This window comes from Penicillium brevicompactum, assembly GCF_028827555.1.
Source record: "Penicillium brevicompactum strain IBT 35665 chromosome Unknown utg000009l_segment0_segment0, whole genome shotgun sequence".
NCBI lineage: Eukaryota > Fungi > Ascomycota > Eurotiomycetes > Eurotiales > Aspergillaceae > Penicillium > Penicillium brevicompactum.
In genome coordinates, this window is record NW_026623212.1 from 1,889,523 (window position 1) to 1,904,738 (window position 15,216).

Below are 15,216 nucleotides of genomic sequence, written 5' to 3' on the forward strand. Positions count from 1 at the left end.
TACTCTGTTTACAATGCATAACAACATGCTGCTTTCGGCAATCCCTTGTGCGGTTTCACTCGGATACGACCATACTTCTGATACTTACGGAGTACAGAGCATTCATAGAGTACTAACAGAGTACCACTTGTACTCTCAAGGTATTGTCTCGATTCTACTCCTTATACTACACACTGTACTTCCGATTATCCCTCTATAATTTCTTGTATATTCTAGTCTGAAGATATTATATTCTATCTTTTAATACCTGGTACCATTACGGTAATAAAAATCTGCCCCGAATGAACCGTGGGCGCAAGGAGGCAACACTGCCATTTCCCTTAGAGTTGCCCTAATTTATACGAGAAGTATACATCTCATACACTCAACTATATCGAGTGCAGAGTACTCCGTACAGAGTAGACCCTATTTAGTACAAAATATTACTCCATACACAATTAAATACTCCATACAGAAGACTCCAAAAGTCGATGATGCAGGCTCCACTTAAACGGTCTTACCTCTTAGTGCGCTTAGTGCTGTTAGTGCTGTTGCGTACTCCTCTTAGTGCCGTCTATGATGCTCCGTCCTCCGGTGCTAATTAAAATGCGATCGACACTGTCCAATCTTGTTTTTCCGCGTCTAGGCCTCCCCTAATAACATGGATCGGATCGACATACATCTCTGTACTCGAAGACCGGACAGAATGATCGGTGTGATCTCGGATCATCTGGGGTTGCTCGTCTGGTACGAACTATAATGTAAGAAAGGCCCCCTAAAAAGGAACTGGCCTGGGGGCCTAGATCTAGATTCCACTGGGAGCCCTAAAGTCTACCGAGTTCTAGCCCTGAGCCTGGGATTGGAATGGAAACAAAACAATGTATATACTATATATATATACAGCCCAGAGGGCAAAACGAAATGAAAAGCTTGAAAAAGTCAAAGTCACGGAGGGGGAAAGATAAACAAAACAGATTCCAACCTCTATATACGCCGTCGGCAGAAATCCCTAAGTACAATAACACAATCATAGCCCTTATTTATTGTTAACCATATCCCAGCTGGGCTTCAGGCTAACCATCATATCATCCCGAGTGCCGACCGCCGCGGGCGGCAGACGACTCACGCGGTAGTTACCCATGCGGATGTTATTCTGATGCGCGGCCGACATCCCACTGCGACCACTGCGGATACTGCCCGCGTCACTGCCGCCACCTTCATTTCGGAAACGTGGCGGGGGGACGAAGTCTAGGTTCGTAAAGGTGCCCGACTTGCGCAGCGCGTGGGGGCTGGGCATCACGGCCAGTTCATCGAATGCGGACGCGAGCGGGGTGTGCGCACGAACCGCGGGGCTGTAGGGACGCATGCCTCCGGTGGGGGTCTCGGCGCGGCCATCGCGACGCTCCTTGAACCCGTTGGCCGGGGCGAAGTCCATGGCGGTCATGAGAGAATCGTCGGTCAACATGTGTGGGGTGGGGAGCACCTGGAGCGGCGAGGGAGGAGGCATAGGCTTGCGGGCGCGAGCTCCCGGCATGCGACCGGAGGCGGAGGAGAAGGCCCGGGGCCCGGAGGCAGAGGAGAAGGCTCGTGGGCTGGGCATCCCACCGAAGCCGGCCGAGTTGGTGGCCTGGTGCCGGGCGGCACCCTGGAAGCGAGGAGGAGCACGAGGAGGAGGGGTCATGGCCCGCCGAGTGTAAGGCTCCGCGTAAGGAGCAGGCACTGGGGGCGCGTTGGCATCGTAATATTCACCAGTGACAGGGTCGTAAACGAAACCACCACCGCCGAGGGCGCCGCCGCCCTCATAGAACTCCGGGCCGAAGTCCTCGTAGTAGGTGGTCTCGCGACCGGTCTTGCTCTCATCGAAGTACTCCTTGTAGAAGGAGCGGATTCGATTGGCACGCTGTTCGGGGTTGTCAGCGGGATCCTCTGGGGGCAGAGGGCGCACCCCGAGGGTCATCCGCTTGGTGTTACGGCGGTCATCATAGACCGGTTCCAGGTTGTGAGGCTCTTCAGGAAGCTCCGGGTGCTGGTAAGTATGTCCATCGGAGCCATGGACATCGCTGGGGAGAATGTAGTCCGACTTGCGGTCACCATAGTCACTCGTGGTCACTTCGCTGACCGGCAGGGAGATACGAGGAACGTGTGCAGAGTCCCCGTGGTCGGGGGAATGCGAGGGCTCCGGGAGAGGGAAATTGGGACGCTCCTCGTGGGGAGCGCTATGTGGCTCATCCAGACCGAAGTGGAGGGGAGTGTCATCCACATGGGGCAGAGATTCCGGGGAGTAGCTCCTGTCGACACTGGGGCTTCCAATTGCCATGCCAGGTTGTTGTGCGACAGGGGGCGGGGGAGTCAAGCCATGCATTGGCTGAGAATCACTTCGCTGAGCCAGAGGGCTGCGCGGATGAGACTCGGTGGGAGAAGTGTACAAGGGTGGTGATGATCGGGACATACGCTGGGCATTCTTGAGAAGACCCGAGTTGGGTTCTTCTGCGCCTCCGAAGCGAGAGCCTGCAAGGCTTGACGCATCGTCGCGGTGTCTGGGGAACGAACGAACGGAGCCATTGGCGGTGGCAGGGCGGTACTTGTCATCGTCGATGGACATGGAGTGAAGGGAATCGCGGGAGCCAACCAGGCCGGGCGGCATGAGATACGGGCTGACGTCAAGAGACAATCCCTTGGTGTGACCGGGTTCGGACATCGGGGGCATTCCTCCCTGTGGACCACCTTTCCTCCTCGTGGCCGGACCGACTGTGTCCATGCCGAAGTCGAGCGATTTGTGTTTATCCATGGCATCCTCCCGGAGGAGCTTCTTGACGTGTCTCCGGTGCAGCACGATGAGCACGACGATGGCACAGAGAATGGGCACACCCGCACCGAGCACGACGGGCAAGACCGTTGTGGTCATATTGCTGGTGGGCTTGGCACCATTGGTGGTGGATTCCGATGCCTCGGGAGCTCTCGCCACGATGGTCGGCATGCTTGTGGCTAGAGGGGTGCTCGGGACCAAGAATGGTAATCGATGGGCGGGAACCACATCCCGGCGAACATTTCGCAAACCGGAATGAGACATGACGGGTCTATATGGGTATAGACCCGCGAGATAGGCGTAGACCGGTCAATACACAAAGGCTAATAGATCATCGAAATCGGGTCATTAGACAGGCGTAGAAATCCAAATGAGTTCAGAGCGAGTGACTAGCGGGCAAAAGAATGAACGGAACTAAGTTCCCAAGCCAAACAGTCAACAACAGACCAAAAAGACCAAAAAGACCAAAAACAAGAGAATGTATAGGGTGAGGAAGTTGAAGAAGAGAAGAAAAGAGGAGAAGGAGAGAAGAGTTCTAGATTGGGGTCCTAGCGCCCTTTGCCTCTCTCCGCATCTGATCCTCTTTTTTTCTGTTTCCCCCTGAGTGTTGTGTCTTTCTTTATTTAGCACTTCTCTACGCTGGATCTTCCTCTCCTTTTTCACTACATCGCCTCGTCAATTGATTGGGGTTATTTGTTGTGTCCCCAGGAACAAGCAAGGTGCACTGAGACGTGCCTCTGGTCTCCAGCCACCGGTAGCCAATCGCCGTTCGGCTGCCCCTGAGTGGAGTGGGTGGCTGTTCGCCAATTTAGCAACCTGCAAGGGCCAAAGGGGGCCTCTTTTCTTGTTTCTGCTCTATTCTCGGAGTGCAAGACTTGCCAAGCTCGACCTCGTTGCTTGATCTGAGGGTATTCACAGAAAACGAACACCTGCCATACTCCCCAAATACTCCCCCAAGAGGACAATTTCTTCCATTGGGTAGAGGATACGAGCCCTCTGAATGGTCGAAGCTGAGACGCTGGTGTGATCCGCTCATCTCCACGCAGGGCGTAAGACCTTGGCGTCGAGCCAGCCCGCTCACGAAGTACGAGTTGACATTGCAATCTAATCCGATATGCTCATCTATTCTGTCTCTTTCTCTCCTATCTATGTCTCCATATCTCCACTAGCGGGCTTCACCGCTACATCATATCTCTAGTCTTCTTCCAGGCCCCGTAATCGTATTTAAGGCCAATCTAGCTGAATATTGGAACACCACACCCGCCTTGGGTGAGGATGCGAGTTCCACCATTCCTATATCTCAACACACAATGATCCATGGATATCGGATTGCCCAATATTGCCCTGAGCCTTGGAAGTTGTGATATGTAAATTCCGCCTAAATGTTGAAAACGGACATCGGATCAATGGCAGCTAGTCGGTTCTTCTAATATATATTTCCTGAAACCACCACTTTTCTCCCTTTACAAAATAACCTGGAAGGATTGACTTAAAAAGGTAGCCATATATCTGAACATATCACAAAGGTAGCAGCCTTGGAAATATCCAAACCTGGAAGACTCCACAAGTATCGAGATCAGAGATGGAGAGGTGACTATAAGCTCGGGAGTAAACCTGGGAACTGTTAGAACGTCCGATTGGACCCATGCCATGATAAAGTGACAGTTCCTTCAATATCGGATTCGTAGAACTGAGTATCACGCTGGGAGTACCTCAGGATACCTGGTTGCATTTAAAACAATTGATCACATACGAAGATTTTGGCTGACCTGTGTATTAGAATAGGAAACCCATGGCCAAGGAGGCAATTTATCTAGATCCCAACAGTCCTTATGACCACTTCCATGGACAGAAGTACATCGGAAATCTCTCTGCGACTCACTGTTTGGATTGTTGGACTATCTTTAAAATCCGTCAACGTCGAGAGGTCTACTCCATACCTGGAGACAGCTCGTTGGGACCTCATTGAGTTCGTAACCATGTTGATCATTGCATCCGACGCCGAGAGAGGCTGCTGTGTGACTTGGACTTCAAACCTGGGCGACCAGTCTGCCCATAAAAGCTCATCTCTGCACTGACTATCGGTACTTATGCGTTTTTGAGTGCTGGGCTTCTGCCATTGCTATGTAACTAGAGAATTACAATGTTAGTGCGGCAGTCAAAGTAGGCCCGGTCTTTGCAAGCTCTGCTATTGTGAAGTAACCAGACCAGAACATCATTGCACGTCGGTTGAGTTGACAACTCCAATTCCGCCTCATGGATGGAGCAGCGGGGCTAGGAAGAATGCGCGTCACCGGCGAGAGGGACTATGATGAAGTACTGAAACGGTTAAGGAACACACTCGGACTCAACCTGGTCTACAATTAAAAGCGCATCCAAAGGATTCCCACGATTAGATTGAACATTGTTTTGCATTAGACTTAGCTTGGGAGCTTGGATAGCAGATTCAGCGTATCGCAGATGTCAGGACTCAAACATAACTATTCGGATGCTTTTCCGCGGCTCGGCGAGACAGGTATTGCGTCCGGATCCTCAGATGGGCGCAATTAGAGAATATGAGCAGCGCAAATATGGGACATTGGAAGAAAAAAGAGAAAGAGACACAAGAATAAAAGAAAGGTCGTGGGCCCCGTAGGGAGTGTGAGATTCACGGGTAAGAAGAGTCACAGTAAGAGAAGAAGTATGGAAATGTACATGGGGGGGTTAGAGTTGTACATGAAGAGAAAAAAAGGAAAGAAGAAGCAATGGCTTTTGGGGTCACATCGCAGAACAGAGTCTCCAAGATCGAAGAAGATCCAGGTAGGGAGGGAGATATTAGGGTTAAGGGATGAAGGAGATGCTCATGCAAATGATCTTCAGGTTGTCGTTTCATCTCATGGGAATGGGGTGCGGAAAGAAGACGATGAGAGGGAGTGAGGATTTGATAGAGATAGGTGCATCATTGCACGATGGTACAGGAGTTGTACATTATGACATTTCCGCGAGAGCGGCGTCAAAGTCGAGGTCAGGTTTGTCGAAAATGCGTCGGAAGGGGGATCGTGAGGGAAATCGCGCGGGCTGCTAGCAACACCTTCTGCTTTGCGAATGACTTCCTTTAACGCGCGTGTGACCACTCCCGCGCGCACCACCAGGTTCTTCAACGACGAGGTATCAAACGGAAGTTTCTTAGTACGTGAGCCAAAGTCCAACTCTTGGAGAGCTGACTTGGGCTCGCGCGATTGCAGCAGATCCAGCACGGATTTCGATTTAGGTGAGTCTTTCGCGAGAGAAAGGGGCAAAACATGCTCAGTGTCGCCATGCACGTCCCAGGAGACCTCGCTGTCGCGCTTCGAAGAGGCAGTATGAAGGCCATCATCATCAGATTCATCAAAGCTAAAGGTGAGGGATGAAGGCGATCCTGGTGGTGAGCGACGCTCTTCTTCTTCGTCAATAGTAGCCAAGTTGACAATTTGCTCGGCTTCTTTCCACAATTCGCTGGACGGGCCGGTGACGATATCCAGCGTATTAGCCTGGTGACGAAGACGTTTCAACTCCTCCACCAACAGGGTCAGCTCTTGAACCTGTCCAAATTGACCGCGAAGACTAGCTTGACGTTCCAGAATAGCTTTCGGAACAGTCATACTCTGGCGGTTAGGGTCGGGCTCAGGGAATTGTTTGTTTTCTGCGACGGGCGTCTCCTCCGACTCGTCAAAGTCGAAATCGCTATCCCAGTCTTCACTGACACCCTTACTACCCAGACCCCATGTACCAAACTTGCCAGAAGTTTGCCGAGATTCATTCGTGGGGAGTTCGCTCGCGACTGGCACGCTTTGGCTACGGAGATGGACGGTAGATGGCGCTTTCCGACAAACAGCACGGCTGCTTCGATCGACACCTTCTTGTTTACCCTGCATAGTTCGGGGACGCGCTTCGAACTCTCCAGAGTCGCGATCCGGACGTGTCTGTTCCGACCAGTCGAAGATATTCGCCTTTTTGTTGACATGGAGATCCGACGCGCCACTAAACGGTCCGATCTGGCTAATAGGTGAGCCGAAGGGCGAATCGGCCTCGGCGTACTTTGACAGTGCATCGTTGGGCGGGGAAGCAAAAGCTGGGCGATCATCACCTGGTAGCGATCCAATCATACTAAGCGAGTCCTCATCCGCGCCGTCGGCCAAAGGCGGCTGATCGGCCATGGAAACATGGGTCAGAGGAGGCGAGACCAAATACGATTCCGGGAACAATCGAGGATCCCTCTCAGACCGAGCGGCGAAGGACCCCCGCGGAAGTAGGGCTTCCAAACTCGTGGCTTCTTCATTCACCAAGCTCGCACCTGCTTTGTCGAACATTGTCTCAATGCGCAGTCCCTTCAGTCCACTAGTGCTGGTCTCGCGTGTACGAATGGAATCCCAGTAATCCGACATCACGTCGGTCTCGTACTCATCACAGGAAGTGAACACGCGTGTATCATCTGACCCAATGACAGTGGAAGAAGGATCCGAACCAGAGATCGAGAAACCCTTGGGGCGACGACGCAGAGAGCCATAGGCTGCTGGACCACCTGGGCGCGATGCTTGCTGCCACGCGGATAGAGCGACATCGTCCGAGTTCAACGGGCGTGAACCACCCCGGGAGCCTAAGCCAACATCATAATCTTGCGACACGGACCGCGGACCAACCTGGGCGCGTCTCTCCAAAGCGGAAACGGCCCACCCAGGCTGGGAGATAGGGTGCGGCGGCTGAAAGACCGTTGGATCGGTAATGTTACGGCGCTCGGGTGCAGGTGAGCTCGGAATCATGACCTTTTTATCCCCCCTGGCCAGCTCGGAGCGAGGAATCGAGAACGTCCGGCCCTTGACACGCTTGAGTGAACCACCGCGCACAAGTCCCATAATCGGTTTCCCATGTGCGGTGACAGTGTTCGCCATCACAACTTTCGGCTCGACATCATTGCACGAATACGAGTGCTTGTGATTGCGCTGTTCCCCAGAGTCTTTTGAAACCGAGGATCTTTCCTGCACCGGTGGCTGGCTCGCCAGAGTAGGCTTCGGGGCCGCTGACTGGAAGGGATTGCGGAATTCAACCGGCGTCTCAGGTACAGACTTCTCCCCACGCGGTGTGGCCATGCCGGATGAGATCTCACTCGCCATGACCAGAGCAGGTAGCGACCCCTGGTCAGAAACAATCTGGCGCACACTTTGGGCCTTGGGTGCCGTAGAAATGGAAAATCTACGTGAGAGCATGTCGACCAGCTTGCCAGCCTTGGGAAGAAAGAATGGCGACCACTGCTTCTGCTTTTCAACATCAAAGTCCTCCACCGCAGGTGAGGCCGCAGGCGTCTTGGGGAAGTATGTCTCAAAGTCAGTGGTCACCGGAGTCTGCAGAATCATCGATTCCGACCGCTGGTGGCTGGTGGCCGGTCGGCGTAGCGCAGCGGGCGACGGACCGGAAATGGTGTTCATACCAAAGGCATGCATACTTGCCTGTTGAGAAGCCGGGCGCTTCACCAGCTTGTTTGGCAGTCTCCTCTGACCAGGTGACTGAGGGAACATGGGACTTGCCGAGCCACTGAACGACGGTGTAGTTGGGCTCTGCGCACTCGGACTCTCCGTGTTGAAAGATGCCATCGACAATCGGCGCAGCCAACCGGTCGATGGCCGCCGGGCATGAGTCTCGGTCGGCGAATCGGTGGACTCATTCTCTGGAATCTGCAACGGCGGGCTCATCAATGTCTGGCCCCGACGTCGACGCCGGGCTGCACTGAATGACATGGACGCCCGCCGCAAATCTGACCCTTCACATTGGGCTGGCGCGAGTTCCTCCTCCTTTGCGGCAAGCCATTCGGCGGCGGGACTTCGAGACGGTGCGGCTGTCTTCGGTCGAGGATCCACTGGCTTCGCCTCGACGGGCGTGGGTGGTTGGGTGGGCAAGTCTTGCGCGAGAGTCTTGCGCCGAAAGAGGCTGGGCCTCTGGGTTCGGTCTGCGCGTCCGAGGGCGAGACCCGCGGGCGCAATCCCGACGGTGCTCAAGGCACACAACTACCAAAAATCAGTGGGACATTCAGAACCGCCCAAACCGCTGGAGGTTTGGGTCCATTTGGGGCGGTTCCGCGAATTGAGTGCTAATTCGGGCGGGCTTACCGTGGATACGTGATCCATCCTCAGAGGGCGCCAGTAAGAGCGTGAAACACGCCGACGCTCAGCTCCAAGTCAAAGGACTTTGCGAAGGACATTCCAGGTGAATGCGCATGCACAAGAAGGCTGGGGATTTGTTGCTGGGAGAGGGAGAGGGGTCGGGAAGGTTGGCGCGGGAGGGAGGTTCACGATTGACGCTCAACTTCCACCGGAAAAGTTTAAGAAAAGAGCGGAAGGTGGTGTTGAAGCCAGAAACAAAGACCGCAACGCAAAAAAAGAAAGAAAACTGATCGCCTCACGCCCCTTGGAGGCCAAAGAAGATGAGTTGAGCCGTGGATGGGGAAACAATAACAAAAGCTGCCGGGGATATCACCGCCCTGCGTACGCTAGGAGCTTCAATAAGTCCTCCCCTCCGCAAAAAGCCCTTGATAGGGACCTTTGGACTCGACGTTATTGGAGGTGGATTATTGGGACTAATTGAACTAACAAGCACAGGGGGTTTGTTCGTGCAGAACAAGAAAAATAAGAAGGGGAAGGGGAGAAAAAAACACCCAGTCTACAACAGTTCACCACTATGGAGTTACTAACTGCAGCACTGAACAGTTGCAGAACCCAGAAAATCCAGAAATGTCCCGAATGCCAAACGGTGCTAGCGGTGCACGATCCTGCGGGTGTTATTGCAAATGCAGGCGAGAGATTAGGCGCCATGTTGGCAGGCCACTGGCACCTATCCCTTGCGGCTCACATTGCATTGGCGTCATCGGCCAGAACTCTTTTCAAGGAAGAACGGAGAAATCCGTCTTTGACTGGACACCAGTGGCTCTCAGTGGCTCCCCCCCAGACATTCAGCGAAGGAAACTGGCTAGGAAAAGCCATGCGATCCCACCGATTCCCCACATCTGGTTTCGGCTGGCTGGAATCTCGTCTACGGACCCCCTAGACTGCCACTAGCTGGGGTTAGTCTCGAGATTCTAGGCCGATCAGTGCCCACTGCTTTCCTGCGATGAACTGTTCTCCGAAGCAGAACCATGGCACGCTGATATTACACTGGATCCCAGGTGAAAAGAGCTTCCTACTCTGGAGCATACGCGCTGTATACTCTCCACTCGACGTTAGGTCCCATCTGTCAACCCGATATTCCAATTTTTCTCTTGCAGGCCCACTTTCAAATGGCCATTGTATACGGAGTACATAATCCTGATTTCCCCTTGGGTCTGGATTTCTCCGAGAGATTGAAGGCATGACATACTATTGTGCATTGTATGTAAGGTCCTCTTTATATACTATCTTAACATTGTACATATGGTACTTACATTGTGCATCAATTAATATATCCCATGTACGGAGTATTATCCTTGATATCCCTTGAGATTCCTTCCTATTCATATATCAATCTCGGGGCCTTGCAAGCTCATCGGAAATGGTCTGGAATATCGTGTTTTTTGACATCGTCATCTAGATCCACCCACCCACTCCATGTCCACTCTTCAAAGTAAAATGGCTCGCCTGGGGCATAAACAAACCTGAATCGGTTCTTACTGCCGGATCTGTCCCGCTTTGCCCTTTTTTTTCTCTCTTTTTTCCTCGATTTCCCCCTCTCCTTTTCCCGCTGATGTGGCATCTAACCGTCAATAGTACAGTAGCGCCAGAACGTCTCAAATGAAGCGGAGCACCTCGTGTTTCAAGCTGTTGTTCCCCGTTTATTTGCTTATTTGACTGATTTTGCTTATTTTTTTCTCTTTTCCCTTTCCCGCTAACAGCCAAGGCCGATCGTAAGGTTCCGAAGCCCTGAGATCCCTCGCGATCGGCAGATCCAATCATTCGGTTTGGAAGGTCGGATTCTGGAACAATAGGGGTTCCTACGGAGTTCCTTTGTCTTGACTTCCAGGGTACTTCCCGGCCCTGGGATGTGTAACCTGGGACCTCACTGCCGTCACCCGTTATATATCGCAGTCTCAACCTCGTCTATTCATCCCTGTTGATCGGCTCACGCTAAAACAATCACGAGCTCTGGGGCTCAATTCTGCCCGTGCGCAATTTCCGAGATTTGTGATGAATCCGAAATTTCTCCCGAGCTTCTTCCATGGGCTATTGATTCCGAGAGTACGAGTGAGCTCGCATCGCGTGTAAATCCCATTCACTTCCATGCTCATGAAACTGCATTCTCAAACTCTGCAACTCTGCGACTCTGAAACTTTGTAATCTGCAACCTGCGATCTGCAACCTGCAACCTGCTCCAAATTTAGGTCCCTTCAGCGGCAACTCAAGACCATCGATGCGACTTGCATCTGGCTGTAGCTAGAATACCTACTCCGTACTCCATACTCCGTACTCCGTATTTGAGTCGCAGATGCTCAAACATATCGGGGAGACTGAAACACTCCAGGTCGATCATCTGCGCCACTACAAGGACTGTTCCAAACTGTGTGACGGCCGGATGTGATGTTATGCCCTATATTACATGTGATTGCGAACTGAACTGGCAATCAACTGGGATCACAGTGAGGTTAATTCCCCGGGGCAACCGGTAGTAGCCGGATTGAAACAATCACATTGGCTTCTGTTTATAGTGTTTGGGCATTTTCAGTTTTGCTGGATGCATCGACAGCCAGAATGGAGGTCTCGTTTGAGGTAGCTACACCGCATCTTTGAGTGCTGATGCTGCCTGAAGTCAAAAGGCTTGAAGGTTTTGTCAATAAAAGAATTAATGATTGAGTTATTCTGTGCAGATTGCGCTAGTTCTCTTGGGTCTATCTTATCGAGTACGGAGTAGATGTTAGTGACCACAAATCCTTGGACTAGAGCTATAACTAGAACAGAGTATGGAGTACTCCGTACTGAAATTGATTCATCTTTGTACTAACTAATGTTTGGACACGCAATTTTATGAGGAAATTTGCTCATAAGTGCCGGACTAAACATATTGCACAGCAATTGAAAGAGGCAGGGCATGGTTGATTGTCTGCGGCATCAGGCAATTGCTTCATAGAATGAGAAAGCATACATCAATTGAACCCACTCTTCGTAGTGTTTAGAGACAATTGCTCGTGAGGGTAGAAAGAAGTAGGAAGAGCAGCAAAAACACATGTACAGCAAAGATAAAGTCCTTGAGAACGGTCTTGCGCTTCTAGCCCTCAAGTTCCGTAGAACATGCCAGTTCCCCCACAAAATAGCCTCAGAAGACAATATAGGTTCGCAGTCAGTTACTCTGTAATGGTAGGTGAATGGTGGAAGTGACCTCGGGAAGGGTCAACACTTCGAACATGAGACTCATCATGTGACCTTATCGATAACGCAAAAAAGCCCACTCTGGACAATGACCTCAATTCCAGCCCAGACTCTGTGGTCGAAGATACCTGCTCCGCTCTGGCTGCTTGATCTGCTGCTTGCATCTGGAAATATGGAGGCCCAACTACAAGCCCAGATTCCTGGTCTGGACCATATCATTTCAGAATACTCAGTGGTACGTCTCTCCGCAAAGAAACACGCGGGGTGGAAAGCTGACCCATTGATAGGGCTATTTGACCCATGCTGCCAACCTCTACGTCGACGATGCGGCCCAACAGTCGCCCCTGGTGGAAGCGGCCGAATCTGTCACCGAACTTCTCGTCTCCGCCTCGGGGGACTTCTCCCCGCAAAACTACGAGGCGATCGGCAATCTCGTTGAGAAGTTTATCACAACTCTCAGCTCCTCCAATGGTGACCCCGAACGCAGACAGATGCCTTTCAAGGCCAAGAAGCTGGAGCAAGCGATCAACGTGGGCTCGCAGCGCAACATGTCCTCCACCCTGGGCTTGACCGGAAACACTGTCGATTTGGAGTCTGCCAACCTTAGGAAGTTGGAGTCCAAGGTGGACAAGAAGAAGCTCGAGAAGGCGGAGCGCAAGATTCGTGCCAAGCAGGACAAGAAGCAGATGAAGAACGTCACCTACGAGTCCTCCCGCTTGCTTCAGCAACCCGATGAGACCATGTCCTACGAGGAGTTCTTCATGGCCGTCAACCCTCTCCAGCTGGGCTCCGACTCACAGGCCAAGAGTAAGGATATTAAGCTCGACAACATCGATATTTCCATCAGTGGCCTGCGCATTCTTACCGATGCCGCGTTCACCCTTGCTTATGGTCGCCGCTATGGTCTTGTGGGTCAGAACGGTATTGGTAAATCCACACTTCTGCGCGCTCTGAGTCGCAGAGAAATCGCCATTCCTACTCACGTCTCCATTCTGCACGTCGAACAGGAGGTGAGTTTGCAGCTCCTCCTTTTCCACGTCTATTTTTACTGACCTCTCTAGATCACTGGTGATGATACCCCCGCTCTGCAAGCAGTGTTGGATGCCGATGTGTGGCGCAAACATCTCCTCGGAGAGCAAGATGTGAGTCAACAGCCAATGTGTGTTTTGAACGCTCACTGACCCCAACAGAAAATCACGAAACAACTGGCCGCGCTTGAGGCAGAGAGATCCTCAATGGCTGATACCTCAACGGATGCTGCCAGACTCGATGAACAGAGAGAGGGTCTGGATATCACGTTGAGCGATATCTATGGCAAACTTTCCGAGATGGAGTCCGACAAGGCCGAATCCCGAGCTGCCAGTATCTTGGCTGGTCTCGGTTTCTCCCAAGAACGCCAGCAGTACGCCACCAAGACCTTCTCTGGTGGTTGGAGAATGCGTTTGTCCCTGGCCCGAGCCTTGTTCTGCGAGCCTGATTTGCTTCTTCTTGACGGTATGTTCGACGGTCACCCTCAACAGGAAACTTGCTAACATTGCATAGAACCGTCTAACATGTTGGACGTTCCGTCTATTACTTTCCTTTCCAACTACCTTCAGGGTTACCCCAGTACTGTACTGGTTGTTTCTCACGATCGTGCATTCTTGAACGAAGTCGCTACGGATATCATCCACCAGCACTCCGAGAGACTGGATTACTACAGAGGTGCTAACTTCGGTAAGCATAACAAAGATCCCGAAAATCCTGATTGATACTCACATCTTCTAGAATCCTTCTACGCAACCAAGGAGGAGCGTCGCAAGACTGCTAAGCGCGAATACGAGAAGCAGATGGGCGAGAGAGCTCACTTGCAAGGTTTGTGGCCCCCAACTCTTTTAACAGGATTGCAATTGATGTTTCGTCAGCCTTCATTGATAAATTCCGTTACAATGCCGCGAAATCGTCCGAGGCACAATCCAGAATCAAGAAGCTCGAGCGTATGCCTGTTCTCGAAGCCCCCGAGAGCGAATACACCGTGCATTTCGCATTCCCCGGTGTCGAGAAACTCTCACCCCCATTGTACAGATGTCCGAAGTTTGCTTCGGCTACACTCCAGAGAAGCCTCTTCTCAAGGATGTGGATCTGGATGTTCAGCTCGACTCGCGTATCGGTATTGTTGGACCTAACGGTGCTGGTAAGACTACAGTATTGAAGCTTCTCACGAAACAACTTGAGGCGACCAAGGGTCTCATTTCCACAAACTCGAGACTTCGCATTGGTTTCTTCGCCCAGCACCACGTCGATGCTCTGGACATGAACAACAGTGCAGTCGGTTTCATGACCGTGACCTACCCCGGAAAGACCGACGAAGAATACCGACGACACCTGGGAGCGTAAGTTTGACTAGTTTCCTTGAATATTCGCACCAACTAACTGGGTATAGATTCGGTATCACCGGTACAACCGGTCTTCAGCGCATGGGACTGCTTTCTGGAGGTCAAAAGTCTCGTGTCGCCTTTGCTTGCTTATCCCTTACCAACCCCCACATTCTTGTTCTTGACGAACCTTCTAACCACTTGGATATTGAGGGTATGGATGCTTTGGCTGAGGCTCTTCGGGTGTTCGAGGGTGGTGTTGTGATGGTTTCTCACGATGTGACTATGTTGCAAAGTGTTTGCACAAGTCTCTGGGTTTGCGATGGTGGTACTGTCCACAAGTTCGATGGTACGGTCAACGCCTACAAGAAGAAGATCAGCGAGCAGGCCAATGCTGCCGGTGTTGTTGCGCAGCACTAGATTCGAGATGTCTCCGGCTATGTACAGAGTCACGCCGTCAAAAAATACAAAGCATATTTCTAGTACCATCTCAGCTGCAGGCTTCTATCTGCAGATACCTCTTTGATATAGATTGACCCCTTCTTTGAGGTGGTTGTTTTATACAGCAAAGATATAGTTCGTTCACCCACGGATCGGCTCCCGGAACCCGATTTCCGTAAGCGGGTCTGCTTATCGCCTTATCGGCCTATCCTTATCGCATCCCCAGACATCACCTCAACACATAGCATATCTCGCATACTGTACTCCGTAGACGAGTTCCGGATGTTACAAGCAA

At 51.9% G+C, this 15,216-nt stretch overlaps 4 protein-coding genes across 4 annotated transcripts; 2 read left to right on the forward strand and 2 right to left on the reverse strand.

The window, feature by feature from the left end:
• Positions 1-1,015: 1,015 nt before the first annotated feature.
• N7506_012147 (uncharacterized protein) lies at positions 1,016-3,049 on the reverse strand (the record flags this gene model as incomplete). Its single annotated transcript, XM_056961438.1, has 1 exon — positions 1,016-3,049. The coding sequence occupies one exon, from the start codon at positions 3,047-3,049 to the stop codon at positions 1,016-1,018; it is 2,034 nt and encodes a 677-aa protein (XP_056805972.1).
• Positions 3,050-5,658: 2,609 nt separating this feature from the next.
• On the reverse strand, positions 5,659-8,922 carry N7506_012148 (uncharacterized protein; the record flags this gene model as incomplete). Its single annotated transcript, XM_056961439.1, has 2 exons — positions 5,659-8,802; positions 8,905-8,922. The coding sequence occupies 2 exons, from the start codon at positions 8,920-8,922 to the stop codon at positions 5,659-5,661; spliced, it is 3,162 nt and encodes a 1,053-aa protein (XP_056805973.1).
• A 550-nt stretch (positions 8,923-9,472) lies between these two features.
• N7506_012149 (uncharacterized protein) lies at positions 9,473-9,838 on the forward strand (the record flags this gene model as incomplete). Its single annotated transcript, XM_056961440.1, has 1 exon — positions 9,473-9,838. The coding sequence occupies one exon, from the start codon at positions 9,473-9,475 to the stop codon at positions 9,836-9,838; it is 366 nt and encodes a 121-aa protein (XP_056805974.1).
• Positions 9,839-12,214: 2,376 nt separating this feature from the next.
• Positions 12,215-14,900, forward strand: N7506_012150 (putative AAA family ATPase GCN20; the record flags this gene model as incomplete). The annotated part of the gene is made up of 9 exons (XM_056961441.1): positions 12,215-12,361; positions 12,414-13,136; positions 13,188-13,268; positions 13,317-13,620; positions 13,669-13,842; positions 13,894-13,980; positions 14,031-14,140; positions 14,191-14,498; positions 14,549-14,900. The coding sequence occupies 9 exons, from the start codon at positions 12,215-12,217 to the stop codon at positions 14,898-14,900; spliced, it is 2,286 nt and encodes a 761-aa protein (XP_056805975.1).
• Positions 14,901-15,216: the final 316 nt, after the last annotated feature.